Here is a 15,845-nt window from a genome sequence, read left to right on the forward strand (position 1 = left end):
TCATTACTTGGAAAACAAGAACAAAAAAAGGTTAAGGGTAACTAAATAAAAGGTCAATAAAGCAATTTCACCAGAGTAAAATGCATTTGGTTTTAAACATCACAGTCAAAGTACTCGTTGATAGCTCACCTCTGTAGGAATTGCGCCTTTGATGGATATTGCTGTCCATGGAATTATCAACGGGGGTGATGTCTTGGGAGTTGCGAGGGATTGGGGTATCTGTCATGATTGGGTTGGGATCTGGAGATTTATCAATGGGTTTTAGCTCCAGTCTTTCATGATGGATCCACAGGTCAGGAGGCTTGACGTCTTTCGAGTTTCCTTTGTACTTATGGGACCCGTTCACTGATTTGCAGGCAGCTCGTTTCCTTGGGAAGGAAAACAAATGAAATGCTCTTAGATGTAGGCTTCCTTTCACTTGTTGAAGGAGGCAAATTTTCACTGAGATTTCCTTCAGATCTTGTATCCAGCTGAGCAAAAGCTACCCACTGGGCAGGAAGCTTTGAATTTTACATATAAGCACATCTGACATCTCAAAGCATATTCTGCAATTCTGATGCCATGAAATTTGTCTCAAATGCTACCACATGCTGTAGAACTGTGCTCTACAGTCTAGGCTTTCATTAACAAAAATTAAGTTTTCAGTACTTACGGTTATTAAGAGAATATTCTAAACATGAAGTGTACATACATCGTGCTGTGCCCTTACTCCAGGGCTTACAAACAGCCGCAAACAATAGCTGTAGGAGGAGTGTACAAATAGCCACTTATCCCCATAGGATGGTTAACTCTACAGATTAATGACATGAGCATTCATCTTCCCACCGCTCAGGTCAGACACATCTGATGATGGGCTTTTTCATCACTGCTGAACAGCAGCAGCCCGATTTTAAGGCAGACATTTGACATGACGGAATTTTGGAAAAGTAAACCGCAGAGTTCCGACACTGCCCTCCACACGTGCTCCAAGCTTTGGACCCTGGCAATGACGGAGGAAGGTGTCCCTTCTAGGTGGCAAGTTTCCTAGAACCGGCTAAGATATGACTAAATATGATTTTGAAAATACCAACGAACAGAACAGAGCTGTCTGATGTCGGTGATTCACAGCCAGACGTGCCCCCGGCATCCTGCCTGGAGCACTGTAGCTGAACCAGCACAACAGATCAGGTTATTCACTGGCTGTGGGTTGCTGCATGTAAGAGGTGGCATTTAGAAACTGGGAAAACAAAGGCAAGATTTCACAGGCTTATTTCTGCTCTTTGAAAATAAAATGTATCTCTTGGGTGCAGGCCCATGTATTTTGCCCTCTCCCAAGCACACCCCCAGCTGCTAGACCATATATCCTTGCTTGCCTCTCCTGAAGGACTTGCATTTTTACAGGATGGTTCAGCTTCAGCAAAACAAGTGCAAATTATCTTCTACGCCTGACTTTTAATAACTTTCTTAAAACTCTGTTTTGCATAACAGAGTCTTTTCAAATGTTAAAAAAAAGCTTTCAGCTCTGTTCAGTTCTTTCAAAGGACATGCAGGAACAACCTTCAGGAGCCTATAAATGGAAGCATTGCTGCTGTAGTCTTAATTCAGATGGTCTAAATGAGGAAAGAATTCAGATACACACCTGTACTTTGAATTTTGGAGCACTTTTCTAAGGAGCCCAGCACCAGATTCAGATTCCACTCCAGTAATCTATCTAAAAATTGGATATTACCACGCACAGCTTGTAAACATACTCCACACAGTGAAGTACATGCTAAGAACAGAAGTGAGAATCTGCCTGAGCTGCTGAGCTCTCACAGCTCTAAACAGATGTATTGGCTCAGGTTTGGCAACAATTGTTTAAACAATGAAAGGGGCAAGTGCAGGTATACATGAAAGCATTGCCACAGTTTGCCTGTAAACTCTGGACAGCTTGTAAACTCTGAAACACTGATTAAGAAAAACAGCACCTCATCACCACTGCAGGTAGGATCACGTAGCTGCACTGATGCATGTAGTCTTCTGAACACAGGAATCCAAACTGCATTACCCATCTGTTGTCAGGACGAGCATTTCTACAGCCCACAAGACTTAAAAGCAATAAACTTAAGCATCATAAAGAAAAGATTAAATCATAGAATTACACGAGAAAGGTAGGACAGGGCAAAGTGCCACCTGGACATCTTACTTTTTTTGGTGAGAAGTTGTACGACGAGTGCAGAAGACGGCGACTATCACCACTATCACAACGGTGATCACTCCAACAGACACTATGATTACAAGCAGCATGTTGCTGTCCAAGGGAGAAGTAGGACTTCCATGGGGACTGTTACTGCCTGTTGGAGATGGAAGAAAGCGGTTATTTATTATACAGAAAAAACCCACCTAAAGCAAGCAGTGCCCATCAAAGGCTTCTAAAATCACTCCGATTAGCAGAATGAGAAAGATATTTGTCTGCTAGGACTTCAAGTGAAGTGCTTGCTTATGTTCTTGTCATTTGCTAACTGTGTTTCTGTACAACTACTAAATCTATAAAACGCTTTATAGATCCATTTCCAACTAACGGTCTATGAAAATGTATGTTCATCCTACTCAAATAGTTATCATAAAAAAAAGTTCAATAGTTTAGACTCTAAGGGGAGTTAACTTGGGACTTTGCTACAACTTTAGTACCACGGGCACTCCCTTGGACCCAATAATCACACGGGTCAGCATCAGTATTCTGTAGTGGTCACTCTCCTTCAAAAGAAACACACTTTCTGTAACACTAATGAGTGTTACCTCAGGGAAAGGCTTCCAGAATGCACAGTGCTAATAAGGAGGAGTTAGGATGATTTTTTTTTCCTTCCTAATATGTTCTTATGAATTAATTTTACACTTGTGCACTACAGCAGCCATTTAAACTGGGAACAAGATCTGCTTATCAAGACTGAAATGCAAATGCACACATTGATTATTTTTTCCATATACCCCACACAGCAGGCAAGAACGCTGTGACAGAAGTATGATACTATTTCTTGAGTGGAAAGAACTATAATCATGAAGAGAAAAGGTCACTGGAACAGATGTAATTGGTATTTTCAGTCGGATACAGCATCACTCTGTGAAACACCAAACGACTTTGCATTTAAATTGAAAAGCTTTGTAACACCACTTACCACCGAGAGGCGGTTTGTAATCCGGCCCTATGTCCACTGGGCGGCTGCCTTTCCCTGCAGATCCTGAAGCTGGAAAGGTCGTATATGTGGTAATTTTACATACATATATATACACACATAAACACACACTTTAGCATTTCTAAGGTAGCTCTTTTAGAATTTCTCTGACCCACTGTGTGCATTTTCCCCCTCCTTGTCTCTCCCCTACATCTATTTGGCTTTGAACAGCAACTGTGTATCTCCAAGAAGAGAACAACTTCTTCAAAAGACCTATTTAATAATTAGTTTATTGTGTTAGTATTTTCCTAAGTAAGCTTAGGAGCCTCTACTAGTATTCATTTTAAAAAAATACAATAAAAATTATTTGCAGTAATGCACAGATATATATTGAAGAAAATGGCTTTGCCACACTTGTACAGACAGTTAATCACCTTGAAACAGTGATTATACAGGTTTTTTTCCCTTCATACCTAATCACAGTAGGTGTGGAAGGCTAGAAGTGAAGGATCAAAAGCAGAGTAGACACCATACTAAGTCCCTGCCTATCCATAAAAAACTTGCTTTCAGCTTCTCCCTGTTCTTTTTCCATTTGTTTCACCTTCGCCGGAAGTGACATTGAAGTATTGCAAAAAACTTTTTGGTGAAACCTGGGATTCATTAGTTTCAAAGCTTTATAGGCTGACAATGGAAGTTAACGTATCTGTACCCCAGTCATCACCAACTGAGGCCAATGACACAGCCCTCCTGAACCTGGGCTGCTCCAGGGGGCTCCTAGGTGCTGAATGCCAGAGCCAACACCAGCTGCAATGCTGTCCTCCTTCCACTTAAAAAGTATTTCCCCTTGCATAATTCAGGTCTAATTTAGATTACTTGCCGCCAGAGCAAGACACATGAAGTCACAAGTTCACCTCTAATGTTAAGACCTCTCCTGAGTTAGCAGAATGCTTCCTGCAGATAAAGATACACAAAATCCTCGTTCTTTCACTTCTGTATTTTCATTAAAATGCACTAGTGCAATATGACCATGAATGATAAAAATACTATAGTAGGGGAAACATAAAGCAAGATGCAAAGAACATCCCTATTGGTACCCAAAATACTCCGCACATTTTTACCCGTTACGCACAAAAAGCCAAAACCACAAAAATCGGAAGTCTGCAAGTTCGGCAGTTTCACCGTCGGGAGAAGGATTTTCTCAGTTAAAAATCTACTCTAATCAAGAGGTAGTAAGCGTTAAAGGATGTGTAACAAATGGAAATTGTGAACTTGAAGTCAAAGTCTGTAAATTAATCACTGTGAAATAAAGACAACTGGTAAACCCAGCAGAAGTTTCCAGCAAAACTACTGATTTATGCCCCAAAAAGAAAATAAGAAGGAACGTTACATGTAATCAGTGAGGATTTAGATGCAGTCTGAAATTACAGGAAAGATGTATTGCAGGACAAATCTATAATGAAAAAGACACACTGCCCCTGCAAGTCTAGAAAGGACACTGCAATCAGTGAAAACGTGTCCTTTTCTGGAAATACTGGACTACTAACTTTGCAGCAGCCATGAAATAATTTAACAGAATTTTAAACAGCTTGTATTTGATACATTTGTATCTGCATGACCAGATAACTTGCACTGGAAATATGTGAAAAAAAAAAACAACCCAACCCTAGATGAATTGTCTGAATCACTGAATGTAGTGCAGAAGATGCACTGAAGCACCAGAGAAGCTGGGGGTGGTGGTGGTGGTTGTGGGAATAAAGGTGACTGACAGTATTTTAAAAGGACAACTAGACACCCTACACATTGTTAGTGCAGCAGCTGCAGCCTTAACATAGGCAGGATCACGGAAAAGGCGACAGACAGGCGATGGTGGCATACTTAATGCCCATCTTTCTGTTTTATTGAAAACAGGTATTTTCAAACAAACTAAATGTCAGACTATAAATTTGGTTGGCAACAGTCAGACATACTGAATTTAGACTTCCATAACACATTTTACCAAGTACTTTACAATGCTTTGTTAAAAATAACATCATAAAAAAAGCAATGTGGCACATATTAACAAGATTAACAACAAATTAACTTATAAGAATGAGAATTATAGTTGCCGAATCATTATTCACAAGGCATATTTCTAATGAGTTCTGCAAAGACTTGTGCTTGGCCAAGTGTAATTCAATATCCTTAATAACACCATGAATGAAAATTAAAATAATTGCTACTGAAGGTAACAGGTGACATAAAATAATGGTGTAGATAAGATATACAAAGTCACCTGTGCAGACTGACGGGGTCATGTGGTACATGTGAGCGTAATGCAGTGGTTTGCGGGGTGTGTGCGCTCCCTGAATGATGTATATACTCACACTGCCAACTGCAGATTTTATATACCCCCCCATACGTGTGTGGGTAAGTGACAAAGAGTATAAATCACATTTAGATGACAAAAAACATGGGAAGGCAGTGACACGGAGGAAGCAGTATTCTGGCAAGCTGCTCTAGAGGACGTAGCCATCCTTGGGAATAACTACCTACGCACGACCCCCACAGCGCGCGGCAGCTCAGGGACACCTGATACTGGCACTGACTGCGGTGACATTTCCAAAAATGCAAAGGTAACTAACTACAAGATGCAAAGTCCAGTTTTCAAAATAGTGTAATTTAGATACTTAACCAAGACGCTTCTCAGTATCTAATTCCTGAAACCAGGGATCAACAGTTCAGGCTCTAAACCCCGGGGAGCTCCTCTCTGAGGCAGTGCCTCGGGCTGACCCTCCGCTGCCGTTTATGCGGCCGTAAGGACTGTCCCTCACTGCCCCCCTTGGAAGCAGCGAGTCGTCCCCTCCGGAGCACACACCTTGCTTCTACCCCGCATGCTCTGAACAAGCACACACACGTGCTGCACCAGCTGTATAGACACTGGCCTGTTTTCCAGGATCTCATAAAGTTTGTTGTTGAGGTTTCCTGTTTCCTTCCATATGAAGGAACAGTTTAAGGTAACGTTTACTTGAAATTGTTATTTTATTGTTGAATTGTTTTTAGCTTGTCGGTCCCCATGTTACCCATTAGGTGTCTGCAGCCAGACCACACATTCTGTGTCACTTCAGGACAGTTTCACCGGGGTCAGACACCTCAACCTCTGCTTCTGTACTCGGCTGGTGCAGCTCCCTGAGGCCTGACAGCGACGGCCACTAACTTCTCCTCATCCAAGCTCTGTGCTGTGGAAGTGTGTGGAAGAATGCTACAGTGTGCTTAATACAGAAGAAAACCATTAAATTTGGGGTCAGAACCAACCAGACAGAACCACCAAGGCCCGCTGCCCCTGTAGCTCTGTTCCTTCCCCGTGCCAAACAACTTGCCCACCATTTCCTGAAAGACGGCCTGCAGCTCAGGGACAGTCACAGCGGGCTGTCCTGCTCTTCTTCCTCTGCTCCCCTTCTACATTTAACGTACTGCCATGATTTTATGATCTCCGAGTGTTCTTATAGGAATTCTGAAACAAAACTCTCAGCTTTTATGATTTATAAATTATATAATTTGGTAAAAATTAATCAAATTGTTACTGGAAGAATGTGTTACTTTAGGGTGATAAGAACGGATGAGAAGATTTAGTTTTCTGCTGAAATGAGGTCAGAATAGTGCAGAACAGAAACCAGCAACTTTTACATTGCACTTGTTAATCTCCCCCTATTCCCTTCCACTTGCAGTTGAGCGCTGATGATGACACGTGAGCATCTGCTTACCCACAGACATCTCAGCTAGCATCTCTGTTACACAAGTCTGGATATGAATTTACTCCAGAGCCATCTATACCAGCATTATTTGGTACACGGAAGGTAAAAGCATATTTAATAAATTACTTCTAAGTAACAAGTTGAAAAGCAACCCCCCACCCCCCTCATTCTCAACCCCTTTAGGATCTATTTAATTGTATGTCTAAGCTGCTTGCCAATGTCCTTTTAAACTCATCCCTTTAGATTAATTCTTTCCCTTTTTATTGGGCTTGTAGGTTATTTGGAAGAAAGCAAAAATAGCCCTGGGACATCCACCTTATAATTCAATGTAGTAGACTCAAAGCTATCATTTTTCAAGCTAGTGTTTTAAAACCTTAAGGCTTTTAGTAGCTATTGCTGTGCTCTTCAGGAGTGTCTGGAGTCTAAATGAGCTGACGAGCAGAATCTCTCTTGCAAAAAAGCTATCTAGAGCAGGCATACTTCCCTTTATTATGAAAATAATTACCCTTTATTATGAAAATAATTATAGATGTAGAGCTCATAAAATGGTAACTGTTTGATCTTCCACCTCTATGTACTGAGATCTTGGATCAGTGGTCAGAGCCTGGCTGGAGTATCAATTAATCCAAACTCGTTCTGACAGAATGATTCAGCTCTGGCACAACCCGCTTGTCCCTTCATGCGACATCTGACTACAGAGATCACTTTATATTCCTAACACCCAAACCACAAATAGGGCTTCCAGTTCTTCCACTATTAAAAGCACAAGAAGAACCCACTCATTTACAGTTAGAGCAGCAGATACTGTTTCATTTAGGAAATGCAACAGCACATGGACAGGAAAAACAAAATGTGTGAAGGATGGAATAAAAGAGAAAGCATGGCTATTAATTTACCTTGATCATTAGGCATTTTATCTGAGGATTCAGCTAGCGAGACAAGCAAAGGGAAGGAAAAAACAAGAGAAAGATCACAAGGATTGAAGGAGTGAGAGACGGAATTTTAAGTTGCACATAGCGTAAGCAGACTAGCTAGAGCTCTCATTTCTAACCACCAATACTCACATGGAAAAAGTAACGTTAAAAACAGCTGCTCATAAATTTTTGTTTTTCACCACTCCTTACAGTACTTTTTTCCAGGCTATCATGCATTTGTGCTATTTCACTAGTTCCCCACCACTAAGCAGTTCTTTATTTAAGAGCCTGTTGTGTCACAGTAGTTCCCATTATATCATCCAAGTCGCTGGCAAGCAGCTGTGCCGCTGGCTACCACCTCCAGAGCCTGCTGCCTGCTGCTGTTTCATCACGAGCAGCCGCGATGCACAAGACCCTGAATCTTAAAGCAACTAAAACCTGGTTTTCTAAAAAGCACATTTAGGACCCGGACCCACAGCATTAATAACTAGATGACCCGAGTGCCCACCACTAACTTTGAAACAACACAATTAATCAAACAGCTGAGCAACGTCTGTGTATGTATTAATATATATAACACAAGAGCAACCCAACAGAAAATTTTGTTCTAGTCAGACTCCACTGTCTTCTTGTCTTTTCCAGTTTAAATGTAATATTCACGCTACTGGTACCTTATCCTTGCAGGGGCTGCATTAAGAAAACAAGAGGAAGACATTTAGATACACGTGCTAGTTCACCTTTTGGGGTTCTGAACTGGACCGCCTCAGACATGGGCCCCATGCCCTTCGAGTTGCGGGCCTGAATTTTGAAATAATATGGTGTATCAAGGGTTAGTTCTTGTATTTGATGGGTCAGTCTGTTTCCCACGACGGGCTCAATAACCCAGTCATGTATTTCAGCGTTCACATCCGTACTGTAGTAAATGATGTATCCTGTCCAAAGGAAAAAGCAAAAGAACTTCATACATAAAAGAACGGGATAGTCATAAGATCTCACAGAAAATGTTCTATTGACTTTTAATGACATTTGCACAGTTAAATGACTATGGCTTTTCTGAAAGTGTATTTTTTCTCTTTCAAAGACTAATTATTCAATTATTCAATTGCATTAAATTATTAGGCAGCCTTCCCATCTTAAATTTTAAGCTGATCAAAAGTGGATGTTAAGAGGAAAAAAGCAATTTAAAATATCAACATTATTTCCGACCACCATTCACTGAGTATGAAGAAACTCCTCATTTCCATCTCGTTACTGTTCACAGTCCAAATAATATAAAATAACATAAAGCTGTTATCAAAGCGTTGTCAAAGTATTAACATTTATAGAAAATAGATAACATTAAAACAACAGAACACTCCCATGCACAGCTAAAGAACATGTTCAGTAGTTTGTAATTATTTTATATTTTTCAGTTTATTAACAAAGATGACAATAATCTGAAGAGAACTGAAGTTATCTTGCACGTAATAGAAAAAAAGGCATGGGAAGAGTTTATGTTCTGTTACTAAAATATACTGCAATTACAAACCAATATGGAGTAAAAGCTTTATAACTTTTTTATATAAGAAACACAGAGCCCCAGCATGAAGTAAATACTTGTACCAAAGTAAAGCCCTGTACAGGGCTGGGTCATCAGCTGGTTCATGCACAAATTGCTTCTTCCCTTGTCCCACGGACCACCAGCCTGGGGGTAACAGTAAGGAAGGGGAGATGTTCCCCAGAGTGATTTCTACTTCCTTATAGCAATTGAAAATATTGCTGGTACCCCATATTCACAGAATTCACAGTAACCAGTACGGCACGGAGGGTGATGCTTGACAGGCCAATGCTTAATTTCTTCCCTTGATGGCACAGTTAACTGCTGGGGAGGAGACTGAATAATTTGCCACTTGTACAGGTCACAAAGCAACAGTATATATATGGTGACAGCTGAAAGCACTATATATAGTCTAGTGGCACAAGACTACTGTGTTAACTTATGACTGTACTAATTAGTCAGCAACTGTAATGATACACAAGCATCTGGAACCCAGACTAGCACGGCTCAGTACTCCGTATCCCTCCTGTGCTCTCAAAAGATTAGGGCTGAAAAGCCGAGTACTCCACAGACACGCCAGCCAGTGCATGGAATTACATCATCACTTTTTACTGCATGACTTAATACACAGAATGAACTGAGCCAAGTTAATGAGTAATTACTGGAGGATGAAGCTGCCCCTCCAGTGGGCAGGGGCTGGCCCAGCAGACAGCACTCGGCTGTGTGAGCTGCCCCTTCCCGGGCACGGGGCCGGCAGGAGAGGAGCCGCCAGGAGAGCGTGTGGCATCTCCCAGCACCTCACTGGGCACAGGCTGCTGGAGGGGGGCTCTGTGTAAAGGCCTCAGTGACAGGACAAAGGGGAACGACTCTAAGCTGGAAGAGGGTACATTTCGATTTATTAGGAGGAAATCCTTCCCTGTGAGGGCGGCGAGGCGCTGGCACAGGCTGCCCGGAGAGGCTGTGGGTGCCCCATCCCTGGCAGTGCCCAAGGCCAGGCTGGACGGGGCTGGGGGCAGCCTGGGCTGGGGGGGGTGTCCCTGCCCCTGGCACGGGTGGGACTGGGTGATCATTACGGTCCCCGACGACCCAAACCCTTCTGTGGTTCCTATGACACTGAACCTAACATGTTAGACTCAGACTTGCCACAGAATGATCTATTTTATTTTATCTTTTAGCTGTTAACTGCTACATATGCAAAAGCTAATAAATACTATGTGTATTTACATTCAACATGTGTGAATGAATGTAAGATCCTCCTTCACACTTTAGACACTGCAAGGAGATTTTTTTTTTTACCTGGAAAATTGAACATGTGCGATGATTTTGCTAACCACATTGTGTAAATGCCGATCTCATTGTACACTGTCTCCCCTTCTCATGGATACACCCAATTTAAGAGGACAGGCTTCTCTTTTCAGGAGCAGATATAACCTGGGCATACTCGCGCCTGTCTGAACGCCCCCCCTGACTGCTAGCAACCATGTCCTTTCACCTGCAGTTAAGATAAAGGCTCTTGTTTCTCCAGTCAAACCTTCTTTCCCACATAGAGGAAACATCTTGCTGATAATAAACTAATACAGAATTGGCTTTATAGTCAATATAAAAACACATACAACATACAAAGAGCTGTGTGCATGCAGAGGCACACGTTCTGGTGCAGAGCAGGCTGTCCATGGCACCCTTACAGCCCCACCTGTGCACCACACCTGGCACCCACCCACCCCTGCTGCCCTCCCTTCAGCACCCACAGCAGACAAAGACCTGGTGGAGCCTCTGGGCTGCGTGCTTAGCGCCTCTTTGCCTTGCAGGGGTCTTTCTTATGGCTTACTTAAAAGTTGACTGTAATTACTGAAGGTTAAGAGTCTGCACTATTCTGCCTTTTCAGAGGGATCTCAGTTTTATCTCCTGTCTGAAGCTGGCCGCAGCACTGCCTAGTCAGACGCCAGCTGGAGGTTTGATTCTGCACCATAGTTAATTCTGAGAACAAAAGTAGAATCGAACACTGCAAACTACACCCCAATAAAATCTGCTTTAAGCTTAAAGCTTGGTGTGAAAAAAGGAAAATTTAAGAGAATTATTTCAGAAAACCTTTAGAAATGGGCATCCATACAGAAATTATAGAAGGGACACAGTAGTTACTATTTGATGTAAAATGATTTATCCAACTTGGAAGTGATGCAATTACAAAGGCAAATAACGGTTTACTCCTAATGGTTATGTCAGGGGACTTAATAAACTGACTTTAAGTCTGTTCTGTGCCACAAAACTGACACAAAGATGACAAAGGGCACTGGGATGAACCCTTCTAAATAAAATACTGATGGGCCAGAGGCATTATAGACCTATTTCTGGAGGCATGCTATTAAAATAGCACAAGCTGATGAAGGCAAAGGTTATTGAGATATTTAAACTTTCAATTATATTTCTGGTTAGACTCCAATTTCACACTGCAGTTAGTTTGTATCTTACTACATTTTTACTAGGTACAGAAGTAAATAATTAATCTGGGCTACTAAAAAGATTGACAAAGAAGATAACAGACCTCTTGGCTAGCTCTAGGCTAAATGAAGCATGGAACACATTCACATAGTTATGCAGATTATATTCTGTTGTTAACCAGCCATCTTATATCTGCCTTTATTGCTCATGCAAACTGCACCTGTAATTTTGCCATTGGCTTCGGATGGAGGCTGCCAGTTAACAATTATTGTCCGAGGTTTTCCCTCCTTGCTCACCACAGTCACGTCTTTGGGAGGAGAAGTGGGAACTGCAAACAAACAAAAAACAGACTATCAGGAACAGGTCGCCCTGTTTCAGTGCACGTACAAGTAACCTCAGCACATTTGCTCTATTTGTTGTACCGCTGAAAAAGAGCATGTACAGTAACAAAACCGCTGAATATTCGATCTTCAAAGAAATCCGCCACCCCAGTGGTAGTGGTCTTACTGATTTACTTCATTCAACTGGTAAATGCCATCTGGTGTGCAGCATCTCCTTTCCATGAGGAGTTACCTGTTTCTAAAGCACTTCTGGCACCAGGTGCTGTGGTTCATGACTGAACGAGCCCACCTGTCTCCAAAACCACGGCATCTTTGTACAGCTCTTACAGCGGGGGTCAATGCCTTCTAACCTCTTCAGTCATCATAAAGATGACATGAACTTGTGAAATAAACACATTCTATATGCACAGGCATGTGAAATGTCTCTGCATTTTCAGGTTTATGGTGGGACTGAGACCTGGTAATGCCAATTAGCCATTTAAATCCAAGTTAGCAAAGTAAATCTTCCAGAGATTTCGAATCATAACCCATAGTTGCCGATTTACTTTACTAGAAGAATTATTTGTAATTTGCAAGGAAATCTGCACCACAGAAGCATTTGAAATCCAGAAACAGCTGCTGAACACAATTTTCCAGCCTTTTTCCTTGGGTTGCCAGAAGGCAAGAAAGGAGGAGAGAAAAAGAAAGGAGAGAGAACACTTCCTTCTCCCATCAGCCTCCTCCTGGCCTAAAATTCAGGAAATGGCATAATTCGCTCCAGTGAAGGCCTGAAATCCGAGACCTCACTCCCGAGAACTAAAATAGCCAGCTGGGGCTTAGATTAATGGCTTTCAAATGCACAGAGCCAGCGTCTCCGAAGGTGCATTAACCAGCCACAGCTTGCAATGCCACATTATGAAAAACATGAGACTTCTAATTAGGTAACTTTTAGCAAAGTAAATCCGCCTTGGATATTTAATACTATAATAGTAACATTTAGTGCTTTCTACATTTAAAGAGCTTTATGTATATTACCTATTAGAAATTAATCTGTACATCCTCCGAGATGGCTACCTATTAACCCTGGGCAGAATAGCTGGAAACCAGGGAAAGCAAAAGCTCAAAAGTTACTGGAACTGTTATCCCAAATACTCAAAAACAAGCTCAACAGAAACGTACAGATGTAAAGCACGATTCAAGGCCCTACAGCAAGCTTCAGAGAAAAAAAACAACCATTAAACCAGAACTAGCCCACAAGAAATTACTAATTCACAGACCAACACTGAACCCAGCATCCTGTATTTTTCTTCAGCATTAGCTGAGGAGCAAGTCCTATACAACGCTGCTACTCAAGAGTATTTGTAAATAATGAGTCAAACACTCAGGAATTTGGCGAGTAATATAAATCACAAGATCTGTTATGAGAAAATATATTTAGCCTTTTTTGTTCCTTTTCATTTGCTTCTTAGTTCCCAAGCTTTTAGGTCGTATCTGCAAATATTCTTTACAAGGAGCCTGACTAGAAATTTACTTTCTGTTTAAATGAAATGAGACCTCCTGTATCTCGCTCTTGCTCCTGTACTTTCTTGAGTTCCAAATTCTCTTTTAAGAATTTTATTTACGCAACTTTCACAGTCCCCACTTAGTGCAGAACTGTATGTGTGCCAGCAAAAATACCAAATTAAGTGTTTTAACGTGAGATGGGCAGAGTAATTGGGAAGGGAAAAGAGCCTTGGTCCAGACCTGTGCTGTCAGAAGGGTAGCTGGCTCCACATCATGGAATTCCCACCAAAAACTACGACAATGTTTTCAAAAGCAGCTGAAGCTCACTAAGGGTTTATGGGATTCAGAGTAAGCTTGGAGATTTCTGATTTTACTCTGGCTTTGCTTTTTCTTATGCCTCGTTATAGAATATTTGGATGATTTCACTAATTCTTTGCATGCTTTATTTTTCTGTTGCATTTTTATCTAGCATAAGAACTACGGGGTGATTTGGATAGGCTCTTTTTGCTCCTTACAGTTCATATAAAGGGAAACCTAAGCATAATAAGCAGTAAATTTAATTGCTCAAAAATCATTTAACACTGCAGGACAAAAAGAGCTAATGAGGGACAGGTCAGGGGGAAGAGAGGTTCTGAACCTCAAAGTTTCTCAGGGGGCTCAAGTTCCTCCCAGCAGCTACAAACACTTTTCTGTCCTGTATTCTGAGAGTGCATCCTTTCTACAGCACTGAGGACTGCAGTGGCAACTCCTGTGGAAGAACAAAAATTTAGGGCTAATTTGAATGTCTTAGTTTCCGCTAGGATTTTTTTTATTCATTTGCCTCACACACTTCCTCACTCTGTAATAATTATCATCATAATTATAGCAAAATTTAATTATTAATTGCTGAAGCATTTTCTTTGTATTTGCTATTAATGTACTCTTTCTGAGATGTTTCAGGCATACACTTCTTTATCCTCTCCTGTCCATGAGCCGTGGTACATTATTCATTACTTTTCTGTAATGTGATGTAAATTTTTCTGCATGCAATCATCCCTTTGAATTTTGAAGTATGTTGTTGTTTTTTAATCAGAATTTCTGACTAAACTATAAAGAAAAGAACCCCCCAGCAAGTATTCATCAGCATAAGCATTTTAAATACATGCTTTCCCTCCTCCAGAATTCTGACAGACTCTGCTTTATTAATCTTATCAGGAATGTTGGCCCTTCCAGAAAGCCACCAAGGAGTACCTAATTCAAAAGTTGTTCCATGTGCTGTCATACTCCAAGTACTTGATCTTCGACCTTTAGTCACCATCACGGAGAATTCATACAAGGTATTTGGTTTTAACCCAGTCACTAAATAGCTCAAAGTGGTTGCATTTGCAGTCTGAAAGAAAAACAAAGAGTCAGTAACTTCTGAACTGCAAACCATCAATCAGCTCTCAAACACCCGTGTCTCAGGTGTCTAATATATTTTAGCACTGCTACATTTTCACAACCACTGTCATTAATTCTGTAACATTTCTGCTCTGTCATGCAAATTCATTAATCAAGTATTAATGTGCAGTTGTTTTATCCTCAGCTAGAAGTTCTTTCTGCAATCAGCAAGACCATTTAGTAGTAATTATATTTTTTTTTAAAAAAAGCAAGCAGTAATACAAGGTCCAAGGCACACCTGTTATGCAGCAGGCTAAATCACTTTATGGGGAGGGGTGGAGGTGGTTAATTTACAGCATTTCATTAAATGATCTGGCTAGGGAAAACAACGAAGCACAGCTAACAGTAACAGTCCTTCTTGAAATCTGTATCTGCCTTCCAAATTCTTGTTGGAGTTTTCAGTAAATTTTTAATATCCTTCAAAAAAAAAAAAAAACAACTGAAGGTACAGGTGCTGAGACTTGAAGATAGTGAAGCTTTACCAATATGTAGATTTTTTTCAGAACAAATGGTTACCTAGGATTGCACTCTGAAACTACATATGGCTTACAGTGGAATTTGTAACTCAGACATTTAGCTAGAATTTTCAACCTTTTGGTTAAAATATCTGGTATTTGTTATACATGACTTGAATGTGAACAGAAGGTACTGGAGGCCTATGAAAACCACAAGAAGGATGTGTCTACACATGCATATATTCCCTGCCTTGACCTACAGCAATCTAGAGCACAGAATCGATTCTGTCAGTATTTGATGGCCATACAGCAACCGTATACAACCACTGCCTTCAGAAAACAGCTATTTTCAGCTAATTACAAAGAAAATGCACATTTCTTGAAGACTTTATGAAC

At 41.0% G+C, this 15,845-nt stretch overlaps 1 protein-coding gene across 9 annotated transcripts in view; it reads right to left on the reverse strand.

Moving 5' to 3' along the window:
- The window catches only part of NEO1 (neogenin 1), a 212,085-nt gene that overhangs the window by 13,120 nt on the left and 183,120 nt on the right, over positions 1–15,845 (reverse strand). For 7 of the 9 annotated variants that reach the window (XM_055818650.1, XM_055818665.1, XM_055818631.1 and 4 more), the window contains exons 18-24: positions 14,806–14,944; positions 11,973–12,080; positions 8,514–8,708; positions 7,759–7,791; positions 3,135–3,203; positions 2,165–2,312; positions 130–368 (exon numbers count right to left, since the gene is read on the reverse strand). In XM_055818650.1, the coding sequence (XP_055674625.1) occupies positions 130–368; positions 2,165–2,312; positions 3,135–3,203; positions 7,759–7,791; positions 8,514–8,708; positions 11,973–12,080; positions 14,806–14,944 (931 nt within the window). The remainder of the gene's footprint in view (positions 1–129; positions 369–2,164; positions 2,313–3,134; positions 3,204–7,758; positions 7,792–8,513; positions 8,709–11,972; positions 12,081–14,805; positions 14,945–15,845) is intronic. The other 2 variants (XM_055818644.1, XM_055818613.1) reach the window with 1 other exon arrangement.

This window comes from Falco peregrinus, chromosome 1 (assembly GCF_023634155.1).
Source record: "Falco peregrinus isolate bFalPer1 chromosome 1, bFalPer1.pri, whole genome shotgun sequence".
In the NCBI taxonomy this organism is placed as follows: domain Eukaryota; kingdom Metazoa; phylum Chordata; class Aves; order Falconiformes; family Falconidae; genus Falco; species Falco peregrinus.